The 23,038-nt window shown below is 51.1% G+C and overlaps 2 protein-coding genes across 4 annotated transcripts; both read left to right on the top strand.

Moving 5' to 3' along the window:
• Positions 1-199: 199 nt before the first annotated feature.
• Positions 200-15,565, top strand: USP5 (ubiquitin specific peptidase 5). 3 transcript variants are annotated; one of them, XM_082491715.1, is made up of 20 exons: positions 200-338; positions 1,828-1,953; positions 2,240-2,306; positions 5,202-5,335; positions 5,642-5,787; positions 6,091-6,275; positions 6,873-6,967; positions 7,487-7,680; positions 7,831-7,902; positions 9,208-9,289; positions 9,510-9,635; positions 10,074-10,227; positions 10,539-10,713; positions 12,091-12,179; positions 12,388-12,510; positions 13,126-13,269; positions 13,428-13,573; positions 13,660-13,813; positions 15,021-15,105; positions 15,258-15,565. In XM_082491715.1, exons 1-20 carry the CDS (start codon positions 231-233, stop codon positions 15,349-15,351), a joined length of 2,499 nt encoding a protein of 832 aa, XP_082347841.1. In that variant the 5' UTR covers positions 200-230; the 3' UTR covers positions 15,352-15,565. The 3 variants fall into 3 exon arrangements, with proteins under 3 accessions (XP_082347841.1, XP_082347842.1, XP_082347840.1); XM_082491716.1 differs by having other exon boundaries at positions 12,388-12,579; positions 13,213-13,269; XM_082491714.1 differs by having other exon boundaries at positions 12,388-12,579.
• Positions 15,566-16,226: 661 nt separating this feature from the next.
• Positions 16,227-19,232, top strand: TPI1 (triosephosphate isomerase 1). The gene is made up of 7 exons (XM_082497351.1): positions 16,227-16,419; positions 17,262-17,385; positions 17,471-17,555; positions 17,687-17,819; positions 18,074-18,159; positions 18,311-18,398; positions 18,657-19,232. Exons 1-7 carry the CDS (start codon positions 16,308-16,310, stop codon positions 18,773-18,775), a joined length of 747 nt encoding a protein of 248 aa, XP_082353477.1. The 5' UTR covers positions 16,227-16,307; the 3' UTR covers positions 18,776-19,232.
• The last annotated feature ends 3,806 nt before the right edge of the window (positions 19,233-23,038 follow it).

Genomic DNA, 23,038 nt, shown 5'->3' with positions numbered 1-23,038 from the left:
GCTCCCCGCCCCCGCCCCGCTCTATTGGTCGAGGAGCCCGGCACCGCCTTCCGTGACGGCAGAAGCGTAGCTGCGATTGGACGAAGCGGCCGGGCGGTGCTGCGGGCCCGGCCCTCAGCCTCGCTGCCGGCGAGCCCGTGCGGCTCGGGATTGGCCAGAGCCCGCCTGACCACGCTGGGCTCTGATTGGTTAGGGTGGGGCTGTGGGCGGTGCTGCAGTGAGCCGCTGTCATGGCGGAGCTGAGCGAGGCGCTGCTCTCGGTGTTGCCGTCCATCCGGGTGCCCAAGGCCGGCGACCGGGTCCACAAGGACGAGTGCGCCTTTTCCTTTGACACGCCGGTAAGCGCGCCCCGCGGCCGGCCCGCCCGCCTGGCCGGGCCGCCCCTCCCCTCGCTCCGGCCCGCTCCCAGCCCACCCGCCCGCCGGGGTGCTGCCCGCGCGAGGCGCCATGGGACTTGTGGTTCCCCGGCGGCTGGGGCTGCCCGCGGCCGGGCGGAGCGCGGGGCCCTCGGGGACTACAGCGCCCGGCGTGCCCCGCGCCGCGCCCCTCCCTGCCGCGGAGCTCTGGGGGCTGTAGTTCTGAGGCCGGAGCGGGCGTGGACTGGTCGCTCGTCCCGTTCGGCGCCGGCCCGGCCCGGCCCCGCGCCCCTGGAAAGCGGGTCCCCCCCTGCGACATCCCCCTTAGCTGCGGGGGCTTGCCGGGACTTGTAGTCCGGCAGAGATCCGGGGCGCTCCCCGGGCCCGGCCCTTGGCGGCGTGGGGCGGTCCGGGGGTCCCGCCCTGCCCGGGTCTGAGCTCCCCCTCCGGCCTCACCGCGTGGCGTGGCTCGGCAGGCGGGGGGCGAGTCGGTGCTGTGTCATTAAGATGGCAGTGGTCCCTTCTCCAGCCGTCTCCACCCCGCCGGCATCCCTGCTCCTCCCTTCCTACCCCCGCCTGGCCTAGGCGGACCTGGGGAGGCCCAGGGGACGGGAGGGTGAGGTGCCCCCCTTGGCCTCCTCCGCAGGCGCCCATCCGGGCTGTGCCCCGGCCCACCAGAAGAAATGGGCTGAGGCTGGAAGATATGCGTCCTTCGAGGAAGCAGCAGACGGCAGCCCGGCCCTCTTTCCCTGCCTGAGCCCCACGGTGATGCCTGTCCATGTGCTCTCCGTACTGATTCTGGCCCAGTTGGTTGATGTTGGGAAGCAGGCTGAGAGCTTCTCACTGGTTTCCCTCTTTTCCAACTTCTGCATTTGCGTCCCTTGCCTCTTCTATTTAAAGAGTATCCCTGCTGAATGAGCATGGCATTTTCTAGCTGCTTGTGGGATGAGGAGGGCTCGTTCTGTGTCTCTTTCAGAGCTACTCACAAGCTTTTCAACGTAGCAGCAAAAGCAAACAGTGGTCTGTTAACCTTCCTCGCACTGTAGTTTGGCAGAGTTCCCTATGGCACTGGGAGTTATGCTTTCAGACAGGGTGGCACAGTTTTTTTGGTAGTGATTGTACCACATTCTGAACGTGTGAACTGTGCGTGCTAGGGACCTTTTGTGAGATAAGTTTCTGAGGAATCTTGCTTAGGCTTTCCTGATTCAGTAGCATCCTGCCATAAATGAACAGGCAAATAGGTTTTCAAATATGTCAACCTGACAGGAGTACCTGTTCTTCTGGGACAGCCAGGCTGGGGTTTGCCATCTTACTTCAGACTAGCTATGTGTGCCGGTATGTAGGAATGAGCTGTAGCCATAATTTAATGAATAATGAGTAGTCTTCCTAGGGGTAGGTCTGTGACTGTCGTAGCAGTTGGAATGACATTCTTTACCGTCTCCCTTCAGTTTTTGTCTCTCCTTCCTTCCAGGAGTCAGATGGTGGCTTGTATATCTGCATGAACACGTTCCTGGGCTTTGGGAAGCAATATGTCGAAAAGCACTATCAGAAAACAGGCCAGCGGGTCTACCTGCACCTCAAAAGAACACGTAAACCGGTAAAAAATAAAAACACGTACAGTCAAACTTCTGAAATTGAGAGCTTCGATATGTCTCTGTATTCAATCAGATATGGCGTTTTCTTTCCTCAGATATAACTGATGTTTTTATTAGTGAATTGAGGTGCACCAGTTCTTCAGCTCTGCTTATGCTGTATTGTTGTATGGGTTGCCCGTGCTATTTCTGCTTCTTTCTGTTTTCAGAGTAACTTAATTTCAATCCTTAAGGCTTTCCGCAGTTTGCCTGCCCCCCTAACTCTATTTCCCTATTTTTTCTCTGATATAGAAGGAAGAAGACACCAACACCAGTGCTGGGGACCCCCCAAGGAAGAAACCAACTCGCTTGGCTATTGGTAAGAAAGCACTTGTGTATGATATCATCCTCATTGTTTTGGACCAGTCCTTTGGAGCTGCCTTTGGCTTCATGGCATGTCATTTTTGCGTTTCCTCTTCTAGGCTAGTTGAAGTTAGTATCCTGGACCGAATTCAAACTTCATGTTTTCTAGTGTGTTTTAGGTGGGCAGTTTCTGCAAAACAGTTGTTGAGGTGGTAGTTTTGTGCTGTGTTCAAAGTTGCATCATGTTTTCTGTAGATAAATGTTTTGCATCCTCTCTTAACTCTCTATGCCTAACTCAGCTTGGTGGAGGTATAACCAGTGTGGGGCTGTTGCTTAATATGAATGCGTGGGGCTGGAATAAGTTTGAGAAAATGTGTAAGTCTGAGAAAAGTAAATTTGAAGTTTCTGATAGAAAAATTATTCTTTAAACTGCTCAGATATTGAACTAATTTTATTTGCATAGATGGGGAAGAAATTACCAGTAAATACTGTGTTAACATTTTGGGCTTGATAGTTCTTTGAAATACAAGGCTGATACTGGAGGAAATATATGTGAACATTAAAATATGAAAACCAAAGAACAGGGCTGGTATTCCGTTACTCTCTTGCACTGACTGCAAAGGCTGTCATGGAAATCAATGAACATGCTGCTTGTTTGGAGCAGTCTCAACTAGTAATTTCTGAACTACTACAGAGATCTGTAAAGCAGAGGATTGGAACATTTTTTAGTGGTAACAAGTTCTTGGCTTGTTGGGAGCTGACCGCTAGAGGGAAATCCAGAACCTGGACCATACACGTCTTGCTTCTTGCTCACTTTTTCCCTGGCTGTGCCATTGTGTAGCAGACATCTGGTGACTCCACTGCTGCCACAGTGCAAACACCAACATTAAAACTTTCAGCTGCTCCCTGTTTTTATGGTGAGGTGAATGAAGTCCCAAAGGTCTCTTCTAGCAAAATTGAGACTAGAATCTACATTACTTCAGATAGCCAGTGCTTTTATGTATATGATTTTGCTGCTTTTGGAGAGATGAGTCCCAATTTGCAATAGAGTTATTTCTGCGTCCTCAGTTCTGTGAAGGTCTTGAGACAAGTGTTGTCCCTGGATCAGCCTGTGATAACAGCTTGGTGGTGCGAATGGAGCAGGCGAGAATGAAAGACACTATTAGCCCTGTGATTGAGGCAGTGATCTTAAATCTAGGAGGGATATTTTTTTTCCTCTCTTTTACCTAAACTGTGTTGGTTTAGCTAATCCTGACATGAGAGATTTTTAAAAGTGCTAGAAAGATGTAGGAGCAAAATGTCATTGGCTGAAAATTGTAGCCCTTGATCTCTCTGTGCCGCAGCTTCCCACTCCATGGGAAAAAAGTCTGTAGTGCTTGCTTCCCATGCCCACGTGTTGGTTGGACGACTTTTGGAATTTGTGGTGTTTGGATGCAACTACCGAGAGGGAGGCAGTGTACCTTTGTGGCAAGCTGTTGGCTGTATATGGGGGGAAAAGGGCTAGGAGGCACTGTGGCTGAAGACCCTCTTCCTCATCTGGAGCTTCAGCAGTTTCATATAACCACCCTAGGGAACTTCAGCAGTTTGTTTTAGTTTGTTTAGAGTTCAGAAATTGTGTAATACCCTGTGTAAAACCCCTGAGGGATTGTGTATTGCTTTACTCTATGAAGTGATGACAGGAGATCTCTCTGGGATGTGCTGAAGAGGCACAGAAGAGGATTATCTGGGTATGTTGTTGCATGATGCTGGTGACTGTTTTCAGGTATTTCTTAAATCACTCAGGCCTTCAGTGTCTGCATTCATACATGGCAGTTTGTGCATAGTCTAAAATACGTATGTATTTGAGGGGAGAGTTGCAGGAGGTATTGTGGGAACTGGGTATTTTTGTCAACGTTTTAACTAAATGTAGTAATGGTTATCACAACCATGTTGCACACAGGATTCTTGAGGTGTAGGCATTAAACAGCAAAAACTCGTATTCCCTTCTCGTATTCCCATCTGTTGCAGCCACAGATCTTCAGAGATCTATTGCAGTCACAGCATGCCATTTTTAAAGAAATAAAGGAAATTCAGTTAAAACCCCCCATAGGGAGTTAAAGCTGCTAGTAACCAACGTGTCTTCTGCCTGTTTCCTTCTGGGATGTAAGGTGTGAATGCTTGGAGAACAGGAAAGGCCAAGTTTTTTTTCCTGAGTACCTACATAAATCAGAAACTGTTTGCTCCGCTGCAGATGTTTTTGGTGAGCATCCATCATGACTCTTGACAACTGGCAAATAACCTGTTAGGTAGGGAACTCCCATTTCTGTTGCAATCTCTGGAAAGCGTGGCTAGGTGGACAGAGAAACTACTAGCACTATACCTTTCCTAAGACTTTTTCTGTAATTCTGGATTTTCTGGCTTCAGAGAAGCTCCTGGTTCTCCTTGCTTAAGTTCAGGACCCTGAACTGTCCTTCCTGGAAGAGGCAAGAAGCAGAGCCAGGCTTCTTAAAGATGCTAATAGACTAGACCTTTGCACAGGACTAGAATATGATCTCTTCATGCACATCTCCATTCATCATCTTGGATGTACTGTGAAGGATGAACAACAGTGCTTTATCATGGCTCTGTTCTGGCCAATGTCTCTCTAAAGCAGGTCTTTTTTCTGGTTGTAGTCAGGGTCTGGAGATTCCTTCTAAGCATCTGTAAAAAGAGCTGGGAAAAGCAGACCTATTGTCACTAGGCTTGTATTTGCTTCTGTGAAGTCCACACTAGCAGCAAAAACTTTGGGATCCAGAAATGGAAGAAAGATTGTGGATCATTGATCTAGAGCTTTGCCTTAGTCATGGTGCCTTGTTTCATGTAAGCTATGGGCAAAGAAGCTTTGCAAGCTATTTGGTTTTACCTGTTACCATAATGTTTTTTCTTCCTGTAGGTGTAGAAGGCGGATTTGACATCACAGAGGAAAAGTTTGAATATGATGAAGATGTAAAAATAGTAATTTTCCCAGAGCATTTGGATATTCCTCGTGATGGGCTGGAGGGACTACCAGACATGGTCAGAGACAGGGTATGTTTGCCTGAAGAGCTGTGTTTTCTGTTGGTAGGGAGGAAATGCACCATTGCAGAGAAGGAACTGCTGTCCTGTAAAAGGGATCCTGCAGAGCTGCTGTGAAGTCTCAGCTTGCAGTAAGCAGGATTGTTCTGCACTTATACAATGCTTTATATTACGGAGTCCTGGCTTGTGAGTGAGGCTCCTGAATGCTGCCCTAGCACAACTGACTTGCCGATCTGAGCCTGAACGTGGAGTGTTGTGGCACTGGAAGCTTCTTTCCTTCTGCCCTTCATTTTTTTTTGCCTGCTGTCTTAATTCCAGATTGCCAGTGCGGTCGAGGCCATCCTGACAGCAGATTCAGCGTCACGGAAGCAGGAGGTGCAGGCTTGGGATGGAGAGGTTCGACGTGTTTCCAAACATGCTTTTTCCCTGCACCAACTTCAGAATGATGTCCGCATCCCACCATGGTGAGCACAATGCTGAAACTAGCTGTATCGCTCTGTAACCTAGATCCACCCCCATCACCTTCTTCTCCTGTCCTGGAGTGCAGCAGCAGCAGAGACTTCTTTTGTGAGTCTCTGAATGTGCCTTGTCATAGTAAGTTCAGAGAAAATGGCAAAGTAAGGTATTTCAGGATGCTCAGTGTTCTGAAGTGAAAGAGAAATGAGATTTCTTATACTATCATCAGTGGGTAGTAACGGAGAGGGCTTGGGAGGCAGAACCCAAAGGTTTTCACCCTAATCTCTTTTTTCTCTGTTCCTTGTCAATAGTGGCTGGAAGTGCAGCAAGTGTGACATGAGGGAGAACCTGTGGCTGAACATGACCGATGGAGCTATCCTCTGTGGTCGGCGCTATTTTGATGGCAGTGGTGGCAACAATCATGCGGTTGAGCATTATCGGGAAACTGGCTACCCACTGGCTGTGAAACTGGGAACCATTACTCCTGATGGGGCTGGTGAGAAGGGGGGTCCTATGAGGGTTGTAGACTGCAGACACCAATCAGGCTGACTGTAGTCTCTGACAAGGAAAGTCAGGGAGGATTTCCAAGAAGTAGGCTGGTGTTGCCCATCTTATGACCTAAAACGTTCAGTGTCATCCTGTCATGAACTTTCCCACTCAGGCCTACTTCTTGGGGCAGGCAAAGAATCAGCTGATAAAACCTTGCCTTCCTCCTCCCCTTCCTTGTAATTTGGAGGCGTTTAGAATAGTTATCCAGGTTGCCATCTTATTTTCTGTGGTGGGGTGTTTATCAAAGAATTCTGTGTGCAAAACCTGAGTAGAGAATATATGGCACAGTAACCCACTTTCCTCACTCCAGACCTACATGTACCTCTGTACTTTGATCAATGACAAAGTTGTTTGTCTTGTCACATGTTTTGGAGGAACCTCAATATTCTGTCTGTCGTGCTACTCTCCTGAGAAAGGAGAGGAACCCTAACTACTCAGTTTGTCAAAATTCCCAGTTCTGAGCACTCTGTTCTCTTCATCCATCAGAGAATGTTAGATCACACGCCATTATAAGTCTCTCCTTTTCCTCTGTGTTCCTGCATAGATGTCTACTCCTATGACGAGGATGACATGGTGTTGGATCCCAACCTGGCAGAACACCTTGCTCACTTTGGGATTGACATGCTCAAGATGCAGAAGGTGAGGGGGAAAGTGGTGGTCCTTCATAGGTCCAGAGGGAGAAGGAAGCAACTCTGATATGTCTTAGCTGGATCCCAGTGTTCTGTGGCTATGCAGAACCATTCCCGGTCAAGAACCCCTGTTTTCAGTCAAGCAGAGTTGTCTTGTCTGCTTCTTTTCTTTCATTGCCTTTTTTGCCTTTCTTTCCTGTTCCTCGGGTTTATTTCCTTGGGGTTCTGTGTCAGTACTGAGGGCAGGGAGGTTCCCAGATGCTGAGCTTTGTTCCCTGGATTCAGTGTTAGTGTGTGATTTCCTTGCCCCTTTACAGGGGATGGTTCAGATTTCTCCCATTTCTATTATCATTCCTCTTTCTGTCCCAGGCATTCAGATATTTGAAAACAATTCTTGTATCTTCCTCCTCTTCTGATTTAATAAAACAGAATGGATTTGATGATGTTTCTCTACAGCGTTGCGCTTTTTACACCTCTCATGTTCCCTTGAGTCTTCTTTGAGGGTTTTTCCTGTTCTTTCTCTCCACAGACAGACAAGACAATGACAGAACTGGAAATAGACATGAACCAGCGCATTGGGGAGTGGGAGCTCATCCAGGAGTCTGGCGTGCAGCTCAAGCCCCTCTATGGGCCTGGGTACACTGGTATCCGTAATCTGGGCAACAGTTGCTACCTCAATTCTGTGATGCAGGTGCTGTTCAGTATCCCAGACTTCCAGAGAAAGTAAGTGGGTTTAATCACTCCTTTCCATTAACCTAGGATTGGTACAAAGGTCTCCTGCAGCTGGGAGCTTCTGTTACAGTAATCAGGCTCAGAACTGTGTTTACTAGATGAACCCATATGTCCATTAGATTGTTCCAATTTGCTTTGCAGGTATGTGGACAAGCTGGAGAAGATATTCCAAAGTGCACCTTCGGACCCCACACAGGACTTCAGCACGCAAGTGTACGTAGAGTTTTGGTGAGAGAAGGAAGGCTGAGGCTGCCTGGGTGCGTCCCCTCTGCACTGCTACAGAGTGCTTTGCTGCAGGTTTCTCCCTCAAGCCTCACCCCTCTGTTTCTGTGTCCATCACCAGAGACACTGATCCTCAGTGATCAATAAGGATCTAAGCCAAGAAAGTTCAGCTGAATGCCCTAGGTGGGGAGGACAGAATGCACCTCAGTGTTCATGAAAGGCTCTTAAACGTATTATGTGAGGAACGCAGTACCATCTGTTACCACGGGGGGATTTCTGGTAGGCATATTTTATCTGCGTAACAGCAAAAAGGTGCTTGCTGTCTGCAACGGAGATGGCTAAGAGCAAAGAAATACATAGATTTAGGCAATGTTATTCTCAGTGGATAATTTGTATATACTTAAAGAGGCTTCCTGCGAGAGGCATTGTGTAAGCAATAGCAGGAGAACATACAGAAGAAGGAACACAAGATTTGGGAGGGTGTTGCATTTTAAATACATGAATTCTGTGCTACATCTGCTCTAAAACAGCAAAGCATTATATGGAGGTTTCGGGTGTAGGAATGGAAGGTGGCATTTGTGGAAGGGAGTTCAGCTGTAAGGGAGGATTCTAAATTTGGACAGCCTGGGGTGAGGTGTTCACTGAGGAGGGGATTAAGCTGAGACAGCCAGAAAGACTTTTGCCTGGGCAAAGGGTAGGGTTTGGTTCCAGACAAATGGCAACAGTGATGGGGAGGGACTGGAGTGAAGTGGAATAGTAGGGAGGGTCTGAACATAGGAAGAAATCGCTGAATGTTACTGTTATCCATTAAGTGCCTCATGCACTCATTCTTGATCTTTCCCCTGGGAAAATGTGATTTGTCTGCTCACAGCAATGCTATTTCTAGCTCAGACAATTTCACTCTGCCCTGTTGTCTCCTGCACAGTCAGTGCAGCAGATACACTGCTGCTGTACCCGTGTCAGGCTGCAGCTTAGTTTGGCTGTTATGCAGCTGCTGTGTGGCTCAGCACCAGCTGCTCTTCTGTGGGGCAAAGGAAGCTGCTCCTTTATGTTTTCTGCACCATGCAAGCAATGGTTGGGATTGGTGCTCAGAAGTCCTAGTAACTTTCGAGTCAATGATGTCTCATAGGACCAGAGAGCAAAGCAACATAAAGTGATCTTGGCTGGTGCAGCAGAGACAGCTGATTTCTGTGAGGTTTACAGTCCATGGCAGTGTTAAAGCTGGATGGGTTGATGTGGTTCCTGGAGCATGTGATGCTAACCTTTTTGATACTAACAGTGACTTCATCATTCCAGAGCCAAACTGGGCCATGGACTGCTTTCTGGGGAGTATTCAAAGCCAGCTTCTGCAGATGGGGAACAGCAGCCTGACCAGAAGGTGAGACTTGGATACAGCATCCTCATGATGTGTGTGTTGCATGAGGTATTGTGTGTGTTATATGGGGATGAAGAGAGAAGCGTTTCTGAAGACATGTCCTGGGGAACATTCCAAGGCACTGTCACCTGAAGAAAAGCATGCCTAAGAGTAGAGTACTGCATGCCAAGACACATGGTTAGCAAATTATAACCACCTTCATCCTCCACCTTGTTATTTGCAGGGCATGCAAAATGGCATAGCTCCACGCATGTTTAAGTCCCTCATTGGAAAGGGGCACCCAGAGTTTTCCACCAACCGACAGCAGGACGCACAGGAATTCTTTCTGCACTTCATCAACATGGTGGAGGTAATGATTGGGTCTATATGTCAAATCATGGAAAAGCCCAGCTTTATTTTCCCCCCACAGCAGGGAGTGAGGAGTGGAGGTGAGAAACTGGCAATCGGAGCAGAGAGAGGGAGAGAACACAGGGAAATGGGCCAGCTAGCACCTGCGGGAGCAGAGAAGGAGAGATGCTTGGCCATGTTTTTAGGGCTGACTCCTTGGAGGAAGGTCTTTTGGGAATGCACAGCTGGAGATGTAAATTGCCTTCTTTAGGAGCAGGAATGGCATGGGTTCCTGGGGTACAGAAGTTGGCTCTAGTTTACTCTTTGCTCTCTTCTCCAGTGTACTGGGTACAGAGGTGAATACTGTTTAGCCATGTCCTGTGTGGAACCGCTGCTATTGCAGATATTTATTTTTGCCATTCTGATGTTACGTCTCTCCTTCTAATCTATCCTTCTTCAGAGGAACTGCCGCAGTTCGGAGAACCCTAATGAGGTCTTCCGTTTTCTGGTGGAGGAGAAGCTGAAGTGCCTGGCCACAGAAAAGGTGAAATATACCCAGCGTGTGGACTATATCATGCAGCTGCCCGTGCCCATGGATGCTGCACTGAACAAAGGTCAGTAACGTGCCAAGGAGCCATATCGATCCTTCACTTGCTTTTGTGGGATTGGGCTGATTTCTTCAGAGGTGGCGTGACACGATGATGTCCCTCTAGCACCTTTCCCTCCGACACCACAATCTGGGCTGTGATTCAACAGCAAAATAGGACTGCAGTAGCAGAACAGTGCTCTGGAAGACGTCGTCTGCTTTGTCCTCCGTTCTTGATGGCGTGTATCTATAGGCCTGTTCTGCCTCTGGGTGTAGCTTATACCAGTTGCTTTGTAGGTACCTAGGGGTGGTCCTTGACTCCTCTGCCTTATTCTGTAGATGAACTACTGGAATATGAGGAGAAGAAGCGGCAAGCAGAGGAGGAGAAGCAGCCACTGCCTGAGCTGGTGCGAGCCAAGGTGCCTTTCAGCTCCTGCCTAGAGGCCTATGGAGCTCCAGAGCAGGTGGATGATTTCTGGAGCACAGCCTTGCAGGCCAAGTCTGTGGCTCTCAAGTGAGTGTGTGCGAGTTACCAGCTAGGCTATGACAAACTGGCAATAGCTGCATCTTTGGGGACTTCTTCCAGTTGCTTGGGGAAGAAGCATTACCAAAGCTTTGTAGTCCTCTACATCCTGGACCCAGAGAACATTGAAGCAGAGGGGGAACCAGTCCATCAGTGCTGGAATGGTTTGCCCCCAGGGGATACAGTGGGCAGGACGGCAATGCTAGTGAAATCCTTACCATCAGATTTCGGTTGCTGAGGGACTATGAAAATACAGTGATATTCCAGAAAACTAACAGCTTTTATTCTAAATTCAAAATTTACCTTTAAAATCAGTACTGACAGTATGGCAACACTGGTCTGGCTTGGTCTCTCAAATTTCTTTACAGGAAATGTTTAGCTATTAAAGTTTGAACAAAACACTGAGTGTAACATATGCATGAGTTATTTTAAAGAATGCTAACTTAAATGCTAATAGCAAGGTTTAAAAAACGGCTTTGATTTGTCTCACTGCTAGCAGCACATGCAACAGTGCAAAGGTGTAGTGAGAAGATTACAAACTTAAGCAGCTTCCTGCTGTGATACTACTGGCTCTTCTTCTGCAATGAAAGATTAGTCCTCAAATAATTGGAAGTGGGTTTCTAGCAAATATTCTATTATTAAACAACAGCTACTATAAACAAACAGTCAGTAACACAATCACATTGAAAAGTAACATTTTGTGTTGCTTTTAAGTAGTGAGTTGTGTTCAAACACTTTTTAAGAATTAGCATTGAATATATACCGTTACTTCAATTAATTTTATGGCATGTTACAATTATCCCCTGATAATAAGTATCTGTCTTTCTTATTACTGCTTCTCCTTTCACAAACATTCCCCTCTGTTTCATAGATTCCAGACACCCTCTCTCTCAAATTGTCTAACTAAATAATGTTCAATCAAATTCAGTTAGCTCAAAATTCAATGCTTTTGCTTTGTATCCAAAGGAGTGCTCTTGTGCTTGAAAGCTTGTCAGTTCCTGCAGCTGTATCTGTTGGTCTAATAAAAGATTTTATTTCCTCTACATTCCTTAAGGGTTAGACTTTTACTTAAGTACTAAAATCTGAGGAGGCTTGTAAAATGCAGGATTGGAAGGTAGAGAACATGTACTATTTTTCCTCATCACCCAAGTTTTTGTACATGCTGCATTCTATCTTATCTGGTCAGAGCATCTGCTTTAGAAATGGTTCTGTGTTTGAAGAGCTTTAAGTTCAGCATAGGAGAGCTGCACAGATATGGGTATCCCCCCTTAGGACATGCCTCCACCGTACTCACTGATTTCTTGAATCAACTAGGTGCTCTCAATCATTGCTGACAAAGTATTTAAAAGTATTATTTGTCTCTTTCAGAACAACGCGGTTCGCCTCTTTCCCGGATTATCTGGTGATCCAGATCAAGAAATTCACTTTCGGTCTGGACTGGGTGCCCAAAAAGCTTGGTAAGAAGGATGAGAAGTACAGAGCATATAGGTATTGGGTGTCATATATGGGCGTTGTGGTCGTTACTGCAAAGAGGAAAGTAACTACCCCAAAAAGAGCTGCAGACTGTAGCATTTTGCGTCCCTGGGGACTTACCCTTCTAGATCTCCCAACCAAGTCCTTTGTTTCTGCCCCTCTGGGGAGGCTGAGCAAGACCGTATCTTGCAGATGTCTCCATTGAAATGCCAGAGGAGCTGGATATCTCTGCACTGCAGGGGACGGGGCTGCAAGATGGAGAAGAAGAAATGCCAGACATCGCACCCCCACTGGTGACACCAGACGAGCCCAAAGGTAGCCTGGGGTTCTATGGCAACGAGGACGACGACTCCTTCTGCTCCCCTCACTTCTCCTCTCCGACATGTTAGTGATTCTCCTCCTCTCTTCCTGATGCCTGACTCATTTCCTTGCTCTCCTTGTCTTGTCTCCCATGCTAGTGGTTTTCCACCTGCTCAGACTTTCCTTGTCCCTCTGTCAGCCAACGCCGGCTCCCTCCCTTGCTCGCCTGTTATGCAAGGGTGTTATGCAAGGGAGCTTGTTGATTTTTGTTCTGTGGAAGATGGGGAGGTGGCATGTCTAGTGCATTCAGAGGGGGCAGTTCTGGGGCTTACACAAAATGTAGCCAGTAGAGGTATTTTATTTTCACAAACCACAGTGGGAGGTAGGGTTTGGGGGCGAGGGAAGAGCCAGCGCTCCTGAGTTGAGGAGTTAAATCCTTTTGTTCCCTGAAGTGCCTGTGTGTGAGTCTGCACTTCTGAAGACAGGTAGCAAAGGATGAGAAGAGCAGAGACACAACTTGTGTGAAACGAAGCCAGGAAATGGTGGCTTGGGGGCCCGCGTGACACTATACAAAACAGAGCAGGCAGGGCTGGGTGGGAGTGGGTGGCTCTAATCTCTGTCTTCCTGCAGCACCCATGTTGGATGAGTCAGTGATTATCCAGCTAGTGGAGATGGGCTTTCCCATGGATGCCTGCCGCAAAGCCGTGTATTACACAGGGAACAGTGGGGTTGAGGCTGCCATGAACTGGGTCATGTCACATATGGATGATCCAGGTATGAGACCACACGGCCATGGTGAAGCTTATTGCATCTGGGCCGTTGTACTTCTTGTCCCACTGCCGCAGTGGAAAGCTGAAGTAGTTGGGACCTCAGACTGTGTTCCTTTTGGAGAGATCTAATTGCTCTGAGCTGTGTGCTGTTTCCTGCTGCAGACTTTGCTAACCCGTTAGTTCTCCCTGGATCCAGTGGACCAGGGTCAACTATTGCCTGCCCAGACCCTCCTTCAGAAGACAGTGTGGCCACCATTGTCTCCATGGGCTTCTCCCGGGACCAGGCTATGAAAGCGCTTAGAGCCACGGTGAGAGGCATGGGTGACAACAGAGTGAAAGGATATTCTCAAGAACAGGCATTCCCAAGTTCACAGTCTTCTCTTCTTCCTTCCAGAACAACAGTCTGGAGCGTGCTGTGGATTGGATCTTTAGTCACATTGATGACCTTGATGCAGAAGCTGCTATGGATATCTCAGAGGGACGCTCAGCAGCAGAGTCCATCTCTGAATCTGTCCCTGTGGGTCCTAAAGTGCGCGATGGGCCTGGAAGTGAGTTCCAAGCAGTAGGAATGTGGATTTGGGAATGCAAACTCAACATGGTGTCATCCTCCCTAATCTGTGCAGTAGCTGCCACAGAGCTCGTCTGTTTGTTGAAGTGGAAGCAGGAAGGAAAAGGAGAGGGATGCCAATGAAGGGCCTAGACCCTTTGGGCTGGGGTTTACCTGGAACCTGGTAAGAGAGGCAAAGGAAATGCCGTCAAGTGAAAGAGGGGAAGGGCCATTCTTTCTCCCAGTTGTGCCGGGAGGGTTTTCTGTTCTTCAGGCTTCCATTGAAAAACCAGGTTCCATTCCCTGTGCAGAATCAGCGCTGTGCTGCCAGGTGCCATAGGGAGGGGGAATATCTGCCGTTACCCGCCCGGCACCCATGGGCCAAATAAGCAATTGGAAGAGAGAAGGCTAAGTGGCAGTTATCATCTCTTTTTTCCCTGCACGTTTGGCCTTGAGACCAAATCACAAAATCACAGAATGGTCAGGGTTGGAAGGGACCTCTGGAGATCATCTAGTCCAACCCCCTGCCAGAGCAGGGTCACCTACAGCAAGTTGCACAGGATGGCGCCCAGGCGGGTTTTGAATGTCTCCAGAGTGGGAGACTCCACAACCTCTCTGGGCAGCCTGTTCCAGTGCTCTGCCACCCTCAAAGAAAAGAAGTCCCTCCTCATGTTAAGATGGAACTTCCTATGTTCAAGCTTGTGCCCGTTACCTCTTGTTCTATCACTGGGCACCACTGACTGGTCCCATCCCCCTGGCACCCTCCCTTTAAGTATTTATAAGTATTGATAAGATCCCCCCTCAGTCGTATTTTCTCTAGGCTAAAAAGACCCAAGTCCCTCAGCCTTTCCTCATAAGAAAGATGCTCCAGTCCCCTAATCATCTTTGTCGCCCTTTGCTTCAACCCTGTCTAGCAGTTCCGTCCTTCTTTAACCGGGAAGCCCAGAACTGGACACAGTATTCCAGATGCGGCCTCACCAGGGCAGAGCAGAGGGAGGGGATGACCTTCCTCAACCTGCTGGCCACATTCTTCTTTATGCACCCCAGGTGCATCTTCACAGTCACACTTGGCAGAGACCCACTTCTAAATTATTACCCATCAGAGGTTCCTTCAGGAATCCTTTTCTAGAGAGGGCCTTGCAACAGGGTGTTTTGGGGTAAGATGCTTTTTCTTTCTCTGACTGCTCCTCTCTTCCCTCCTCCTCAAGAATATCAGCTGTTTGCCTTCATCAGCCACATGGGCACTTCAACTATGTGCGGACACTATGTTTGTCACATCAAGAAAGATGGCAGGTAAGAGGGGTTTTCTCAGCATAAGGGGACTCTGAGGTACAGCTTTAAATCACTGTCCTCCTGTTTCTTCAGAGGGCTTGGCAGGGTCTGGGGTGAGAGCAGGCGAGGGGAAATCAAGCCGTGTCTTAGCCACAGCGTGGTGTCTCTTGCAGGTGGGTGATCTACAATGACCAGAAAGTCTGTGCTTCTGAGAAGCCCCCCAAGGATCTGGGCTACATCTACTTCTATCAGCGGATTCCCAGCTAGAACATCCTCCTGCTGTGTGTGGTGGGGGGAGAGTGGGCTGAAGGCGTTGGGGGGGGGGGGAAGGGTGGGGGCAGTGAGGATGAGAGCAGGGTCCTTCTCTCCCCTGCTCCTCTTTCCCCACTCGTCCCTTCGTGGCCTCTCTGGAGACACACGTGGAGACAAAAGAGTTCCCTGACTAAAAGACTGGGGGCTGGAGCCCCCGTGGACATGAGTGAAGGGGGTCCAGGTGTAGGGGGGCGGGGATGGGGGGTGGGAGGGGGGGGGTGCGTTGGAATATCTGTTTCTGTAGGAAATGTCCTCACTGTCCCCACCCCCGTGTGACACACAGCCCTAGTGCTTTGCTGCTTGGTGGGATGATGCCACCTCCTTTGCTGTCCTGGAGGGGAGGAGGGGGCTTGTGTGTACGTGTGGCTTGTGTATTGGGGGGGGGGGGGGGGAGGGGTGGTGTGTTCCTCCTGCCTGGGAGCGGGGCGGGCAGCGAGGTGGGCCACGAGCAGCGCCCCCCTTCCCCCCCCCCCCTTGTGTGCCCTTTACATGCCAAAATACACGAGGGACAAAAATAAAAAAGTTGAAATACCCCCCTGGTTTCTGCCCACCCTCTGCGTCGCCGGGGCCCGCCGGGGTCGTGGCGTGCGAGCACCGGTGCTGCGGCAGAGGTCACCCCCATCTCCTACCCGGGCTCCCCACCGACCGCCCGTCTCGCCGCGCACACCCCGAGGCGCCGGGAGCGGGAGCCGAAGCCGGGCCGGGAGCGCGGAGGCCGAATGGGACTGCGGAGCTGTGCCGGGGGGGAGGCGGATCCAGCGGATGGGGCGGGGCTAGGGTGGGGGCGGGGCTACGCGAGGGGGGCGGGGCGCCGGCCGCTGCCGGGCGTTAAAAACGGGCGCCGGGGTCCGTGCGCGCCGCCGCTGACCTTCGCGTCTCTCCTCCGGTACCGGCCTCAGCCCGCTCCCGTCATGGCGCCCAGGAAGTTCTTCGTGGGGGGCAACTGGAAGATGAACGGCGACAAGAAGAGCCTGGGCGAGCTCATCCACACGCTCAACGGCGCCAAGCTCTCCGCCGACACCGGTGAGGGCGCGGCCGCACGTAGTGCACGTCCCGCGCGGCGCCTCGCCTCGCGGCCCGGCGGCGGCCTGGCGGGGCCGGGGGCCGGGGCCCGGGCCCGAGCCGGGGAGCGGCAAATGTCAGAGGGCGGCGGGGGCCTAAATATAACCTGGCGGTGATGGGGCTAAATATACCCGCGAAACCGGATCCGGGGTGGCGGACCCGTGCGGCCATCCCCAGGGTCGTCTCCGGCTGCGCCCCCGGCGACGGGGCCCCGGGAGGAGGCCGCCCCCGCCCGCTGCGAGCGGATCGCCCGGTATCACCCGTTGCCGACCTCCCCCTGCCGCCCGTCTCCCCCGGCCCCCGCGGCTCCCCGTTGGGCAGCACGGGGGCGGGGGGAGGTGTGGAGCTCCGTGTTACGGCCGAGCTACCCTGCCGGGGCAGGCTGCGTACCCCCGCCTCGCCGCCGTTCCCGGTTACCATCCGAGGCGTAACCCGATGCTGTCTTCTCCCACCCCCTCCCGGGTGCAGCCAGGCCCCGGCAGCTGGGCGAGATTCTCGGCCGGTTTCTCAGCTGGACCCTTTCCAAGGGACCCGTGTCAACCCACCGAGGGGCCTGGCCGCCTGCCTGGCATTTCCTTCTCAGCCCACTGGAAAAAGGGCTTCCTCCCTGCTGTCGAGTAATCAGATAACGGGGATGTTCCTGCTGCAGAGGGTCCCCCAAATGTCAGCCAGGGAGGGCTGAGCCTTCCCAGGATTGGGGGGAGGGGGTGATGACCTCTTGGGACTGGGATTTGGGGTCGGTGGCTGGATACAGTTTCTGCCCTTTGCCTGTCTCAAGGGTAACCACCTTTTCTGCCTTCCAGAGGTGGTTTGCGGAGCCCCTTCCATCTACCTTGACTTTGCCCGTCAGAAGCTTGATGCAAAGATCGGAGTTGCGGCACAGAACTGTTACAAGGTACCAAAGGGTGCTTTCACAGGAGAGATCAGGTGAGCCCACAGAGAAGAGTAAAGCCAGGGTGCCTCTGGGACACGAATTTCCTCCAGAGGAGTGAGTCATCTCCTTTCTCCCCAGCCCAGCAATGATCAAAGATATTGGAGCCGCGTGGGTGATCCTGGGCCACTCTGAGCGAAGGCATGTTTTTGGAGAGTCCGATGAGGTGAGTGACCTTGGGATGGAGAGATGGTCGAGCTCAGATATGCTTGCAAAGTGTGGAGGGGTGAGCAAGTTAAAATATGACTACAGGAGTAGGCCTGACTATTGGTTGCCTTATTTCTTTTCAATTCCCAGTTAATTGGGCAGAAGGTGGCTCATGCTCTAGCTGAGGGCCTTGGAGTCATTGCCTGCATCGGAGAGAAGCTGGATGAGAGAGAAGCTGGCATAACTGAGAAAGTGGTTTTTGAACAGACTAAGGCCATTGCTGGTAAGGGAAGAAAACAGGCAATTTTTTCTGCTTTGGACATCTGGGAAGAAATGGTCATAATGGGCTTAACTGGAAGGCTATAAAGGCCATCTGGGCTTTCCTGGAAGGCTTGCAAATATGTTGCTGCAAGTGTTCACACACAATATTAACATGATCATGTTAATAAAAGGCCTCCATGTTCCAGAAAGCTTTCCACCTCTACCCTTCCTAACGTGGGGTACTGTGCTTACTTGTACCTTCTCCCTCCTCCCCAGATAACGTGAAGGACTGGAGTAAAGTGGTTCTTGCCTATGAGCCGGTTTGGGCTATCGGAACTGGTAAAACTGCAACTCCCCAACAGGTACGAGCATGGGAAAGATGGCTGGTTAAACGACCAACTGACTCTTCCCACTCAAGTGATCTTCTTGAAGATTGTCTCTAAAGACGTAGAGATTTGTATGCAGAGTATGTATTGCTCAGCCCTCACTGGGACTCCTTCCGTTCTGTTGCAGGCTCAGGAAGTTCATGAGAAGCTGAGGGGGTGGCTGAAAAGCCACGTGTCTGATGCTGTTGCTCAGTCAACTAGGATCATCTATGGAGGTAAATTAATCCGAAGCCACTTTCCCGTGCAGGAAGCACTTAGTTTCTCTGCTTGTTGCTGCAGCTGTACAACATGCTCTGCTGATGAGGAAACTTGAGGTGGTCAGAGTATGAAGAACCACCTACTAGCTTTTTTTCAGTAAATGGGAGACAGTTTTACTGTCTGCAGAGTAAGGTGTGGCTAGTCTTACCTTTGTGCACTGGCCCCATTTTCTAGAACTGGCCACATCTGACCTTAAAATACTGTTCCCTCCTTAGGTTCAGTGACTGGCAGCAACTGTAAGGAGCTGGCCTCTCAGCATGATGTGGATGGCTTCCTTGTTGGTGGAGCTTCTCTCAAGCCAGAGTTTGTGGATATTATCAATGCCAAACACTGAAGCAGCCTGTGAGGAGCAGTCCCTTGTGGTTCAGAGTGAGAAATGGAAGCAAGAAGGGACCTTTCATTGCACACGTACAGAGGCCTCTTCTGAGGCTTTCCCCCTCCACGGTCATTGTTCTAGCTGTGCTGCTAACCCCCACCACCATGTTGGGAATCCTGTTAGTGGAAGCCTGTCTCGGCACAGTCTTGACAGCCTCCTCTCTGAATTGGTGAAATCCTTGGTTGCCTGTTGACCTGTAAGAGCCCATAGTCAACCTGGCCAGTGCCTCCCCCTTTCTCTGCAGCACTGCAGGGAGAGGGGGCTGCTGGTGCTGGGGGAAGGAAAAAGGAACTACACTCTCTTGCATCCTTTGGCTCTATCAGCAAGGACCCTGTCAGCTTAGACCCTTGTGAGATGTCTTACCTCACCTGTGTCCTGTTACTGAACAATAAATGAAAAAAAATAAAAAAGCAAAGGTGTGTCTTGGGTCTTATTCAGAAGCAGCTGGGGACAAGTGGTGTACAGAATCTACTGTTCCTGGAAGTAGCTGCTCGCAGAGAGGGTAGCGTGGGAGGTTTGTGTTTGTTGGTTGGTTTTTTTTTTTTTTTTTTGAGGGCCCACCATTGCCCAAGTAGGCATTGCACAGGTCCACCCTGCATCTTGCTGTCAGGTTTTGCTTGGAGCATGCCCTGGGCATCTTGCTTCTCTACTGTTACAGCTCTTCTTTGAGCCCACGGTGGTTTGTGTGCATCTCTATTCCAGTAGCTGCTAGAGCACCTGGCTGTCCCACTAGTGAGCTTAGCTTTCCAGGCAGGCTCGGCAATGCACTCATCCCTACTCTTTTTGCTTGTGAGGACTGGTAATTGACTTTGCTGTTCATTAAATGCAGAGCAGAGCAGCTTCCCTCTTTATGCAGGGAAGGTTTTTAGGCCATGTGCTGAGGCTGTACTCACTGCCTGCTTTCAGCTGTGTGCTGATGGGTGAGAAAGCAAGGCTAGATGTTACTTCCCTATTTCCCAGCTGTTTCACCAGCTAGGAAATTTTTAGATAGTACTAAGGGTAATGAAAAAGGAAGTGCTCAGAAGGAGGAGCTTAGCTGTGAGGCAATCACAGAATGGTCAGGGTTGGAAGGGCCCTCTGGAGATATCTAGTCCAACCCCCTTGCCAGAGCAGGGTCACCTACAGCAGGTCGCACAGGACGGTGTCCAGGTGCGTTTTGAATGTCTCCAGAGAAGGAGACTCCGCAATGTCTCTGGACAGCCTGTTCCAGTGCTCTGCCACCCTCAAAGTAGAGAAGTCCATCCTCATGTTTAGATGGGACGTGTTTAGATGTCAGTCTGTCCTTGGGAGCCTTTGGGCAGTGCTCAGGTATAGAGCAGATACGGGAAGGGGGACTCAGTCTGTTAATGCACAGCTGGGAAATCCTCTCCCAGTTCATGGTTTTGGTCCATAGCTTTTGCAGTTGTGGTGTGTTCCTGCACTGGTACTTGCCCTGCCAGCATCACCTGAGGGGTGGGTGGCAGGAGGTGGGGGGACCCAGGAGGAGAAAAATCCCGCTAATGCTGCGGGTCCTCCTGCTCTGCCGACGGCGCTCTCCTTCCCACCTGGGAGGGACGGGGAGGGAAGAGCCCCCAGCCCATCAGCAGGGCATCTCCTTCCCGGCTGGGCGCAGGGAAGTCCGGGAGCAGCCGGGACCGGGGCAGCTGCCGGTGCGGCGGGCGGTGCTGGCGCGCCCCCGGGCGGCCGCGGACCCTCCCGCCGCCAGAGCCTCCCCCGGGGGAAGGAGGGGGGGGGACGGACGGGCGGCATTAAAATGGCGCTGTGGCCCGGCGTGGGTGGGCGATGGGGCAGTGGCTGTGAGGGAGCAGAGGGTGGTGGGCCCCAGGCGTGGGAGAGCGGCTGCTGGGAGCCTCCGGTGATGGAGGAAAAGAAGGATGATGCGGGTGAGGAGGATGCTTCAAAGGAAAAAAAAAAAATCCTAAAAACTCTGTGGTTTCCACAGCCAGAGTTTTTGGTGCCTCAGGGCACGGGGTTCAGCGTGGCCAGAGCAGCAGTGACTCGGTCGGTCGGGGACACCGAGCCTGTGCTGAAGGCTGCGGGAGTGGGTAGGCAGGAGTGCTCACGGGGGTCGGCCATGGGCTGCAACGCCACTGTGGGGTCCCGCTCCTGCCCAGCCCTGTCCACAGAGCTGGGCAAGAGCCCAGGAGAGTGACCTACATAGGAAAAACAAAACAAAACAAAACAAAAAAAAAAAAACAGATGGGAGCTGAGCATTGATCTTGCTGCTTGGGGGAGAATACAGAGGCACGGAAGCATTCGTTTAATGAGGAGTAAACTCACGGAAAATAATTTCTGCATCAGCAGGAATGCCAGATCTTGTTTTTCTTCTTTTTGTCTCCTTTTTGGCAGGACCGCAGCTTTGTGGAGTGGAAATACCGCCAGATCCTCACTGCAAATTGTAGTAGTTGGATATTAGAACAGGTTGCTGCTGGGGAAAAATTTATTGTGCCCGATGTGACAGCCCCAGAGAGGCTGCTGCAGCTCTGTGTCCTCGGCCCCAACCAGTAGCCAGGTTGAGCTGGTGTTCCCAGTGGGCACCCACACGTATACACCACCTATATACATATACACACAGGGATGGCCGCACAGATAACCCGGCCAGTCACGCAGCCCACTCACGTGAACACAGCACCAGCAGCCTCATCTCACCCCCTCCTCTGGCTGAGCAGGATGGAGGTGCAGTAGTGAGCACTTATATATATATATGTGTTTATTTTTTTATATATATATACACACACACATGTACAACGTGGCTCCCTCCAGCAGCTGAGCTCAGGCAGCCTGCCCAGTAGCTGCCCCTCAATTCCAGCCTCTCCAGTCCCCCTGGTCCCCCAGTAGCCAGCTCCCCCACGGTGCTCTGGACCCCCAAAGGAACCTCCAGGCCCCTCAGCCTCTTCGGCAGCTGCCGGGACCCCCCCGCCCCCTGGCTGGCTGGTCTGGCTGCACCCTCGCTGCCACTCAAACGCACCAAGTGCTGCCCCGTGTCCTGAGTCCCAGCCCGGCCGCTGGCACCCAGACACCCCCACACACACGTGGCAATGGGAGTCCCTCGCCCAGGGCAAACTGAGGAAGGATTTTAATGAGAAGACAGGACAGGCTGCGCTGATCAGGCGCAGGGCATGGACAGACAAACCATCACAAACCATTTACACACGACCGGCCCTTTTTGTTCCTGTATCCCTGTTTTCTCACACTCGTTCCTCCACAAATAACCTAAACCCCTCCCTTTCCTGCCTTTGGTTCCTCCCTTAAACATCTTCTAATAAGTCCTGTGCTTGTCCCCTGCATCCCACCATCTGTCCCACATCCCTGGTTGCAGCGACCTCCCCCTCCCCAATCCTAAAGGTGCTCTGGGGCTGAGGGTCCCTTGGGATAGCCCTGGGAAGGGCCTGGACAAGGTATCCCTTCCTCTGAGTCCTTAATTTGAGTTCCTACCCATTATCGTGCCCTTCTGCTCCTCAAGATGGGTCTTTGGTGGGTTGATGGCTCCTGGGATGGGCCTGGGAGCAGCCCGGCAGGGTGCTGTTTGGGTTCCACCTCCTGCTGTCCTCTCCCTGTGTTCCTTTGTGGGTGTGCAGCCGAGCTTTTAGCATACCACCTCCTTAATGATCAGTATAGTTAGGTTTGGGATCTTTTCTTTTTTACATATAACATTTCTGTCCTTTAAAGATTTGGATTTCCTTGTATAATTTCTCTTGTTTCTTGAAGGTTCTTTGTTCATCTAGAAACAAGGCAATCGAGCCATATGTTCCTGTTGTAAGACCATATAAAACATGTGCATAGAGGCACACACGACTTCTACCAGTCCGTTCTGCAGCATAAAGGGATGAGGGACGGGAAGAAAAGCATGGCATCCTTTTTCTTCCAGCACTGATTTGCTGACGGGCTCCTTAAAGCCTTGGAAAGCAAAGGCAAGAGGAACTGGAGTGCTTCACGTGTAGAGGTTTGGGTTGGTGTTTTTTTTTTTTCAGGGGATATAGTGGAAAACCACATTGTGTGCAGGTTAATGACCAGGGAGTGAATTCAGATGGGGCACAGGAGAAGAGGTCAGCGCCGGGGAGTCAAGCGGGACGAGGGCAGGGGACGTGGACGCGCAGCCCCGAGCAGGAGGGGTTGACAGCTGGTGCAGGCGCCGCGGGAGCGTGCGACCCGTGTCTGATGGTTGCGGGTCCACCTCAGCATGAACCAGCTTATCTAACATCAACGTTGCCTGTGGGCCGC

This window comes from Vanellus vanellus (genome assembly GCF_965231255.1).
Source record: "Vanellus vanellus genome assembly, chromosome: 1".
Taxonomy (NCBI): domain Eukaryota; kingdom Metazoa; phylum Chordata; class Aves; order Charadriiformes; family Charadriidae; genus Vanellus; species Vanellus vanellus.
The sequence above is the reverse complement of the archived record's forward strand: the minus strand, read 5'-3'. Positions and strand labels throughout refer to the sequence as shown.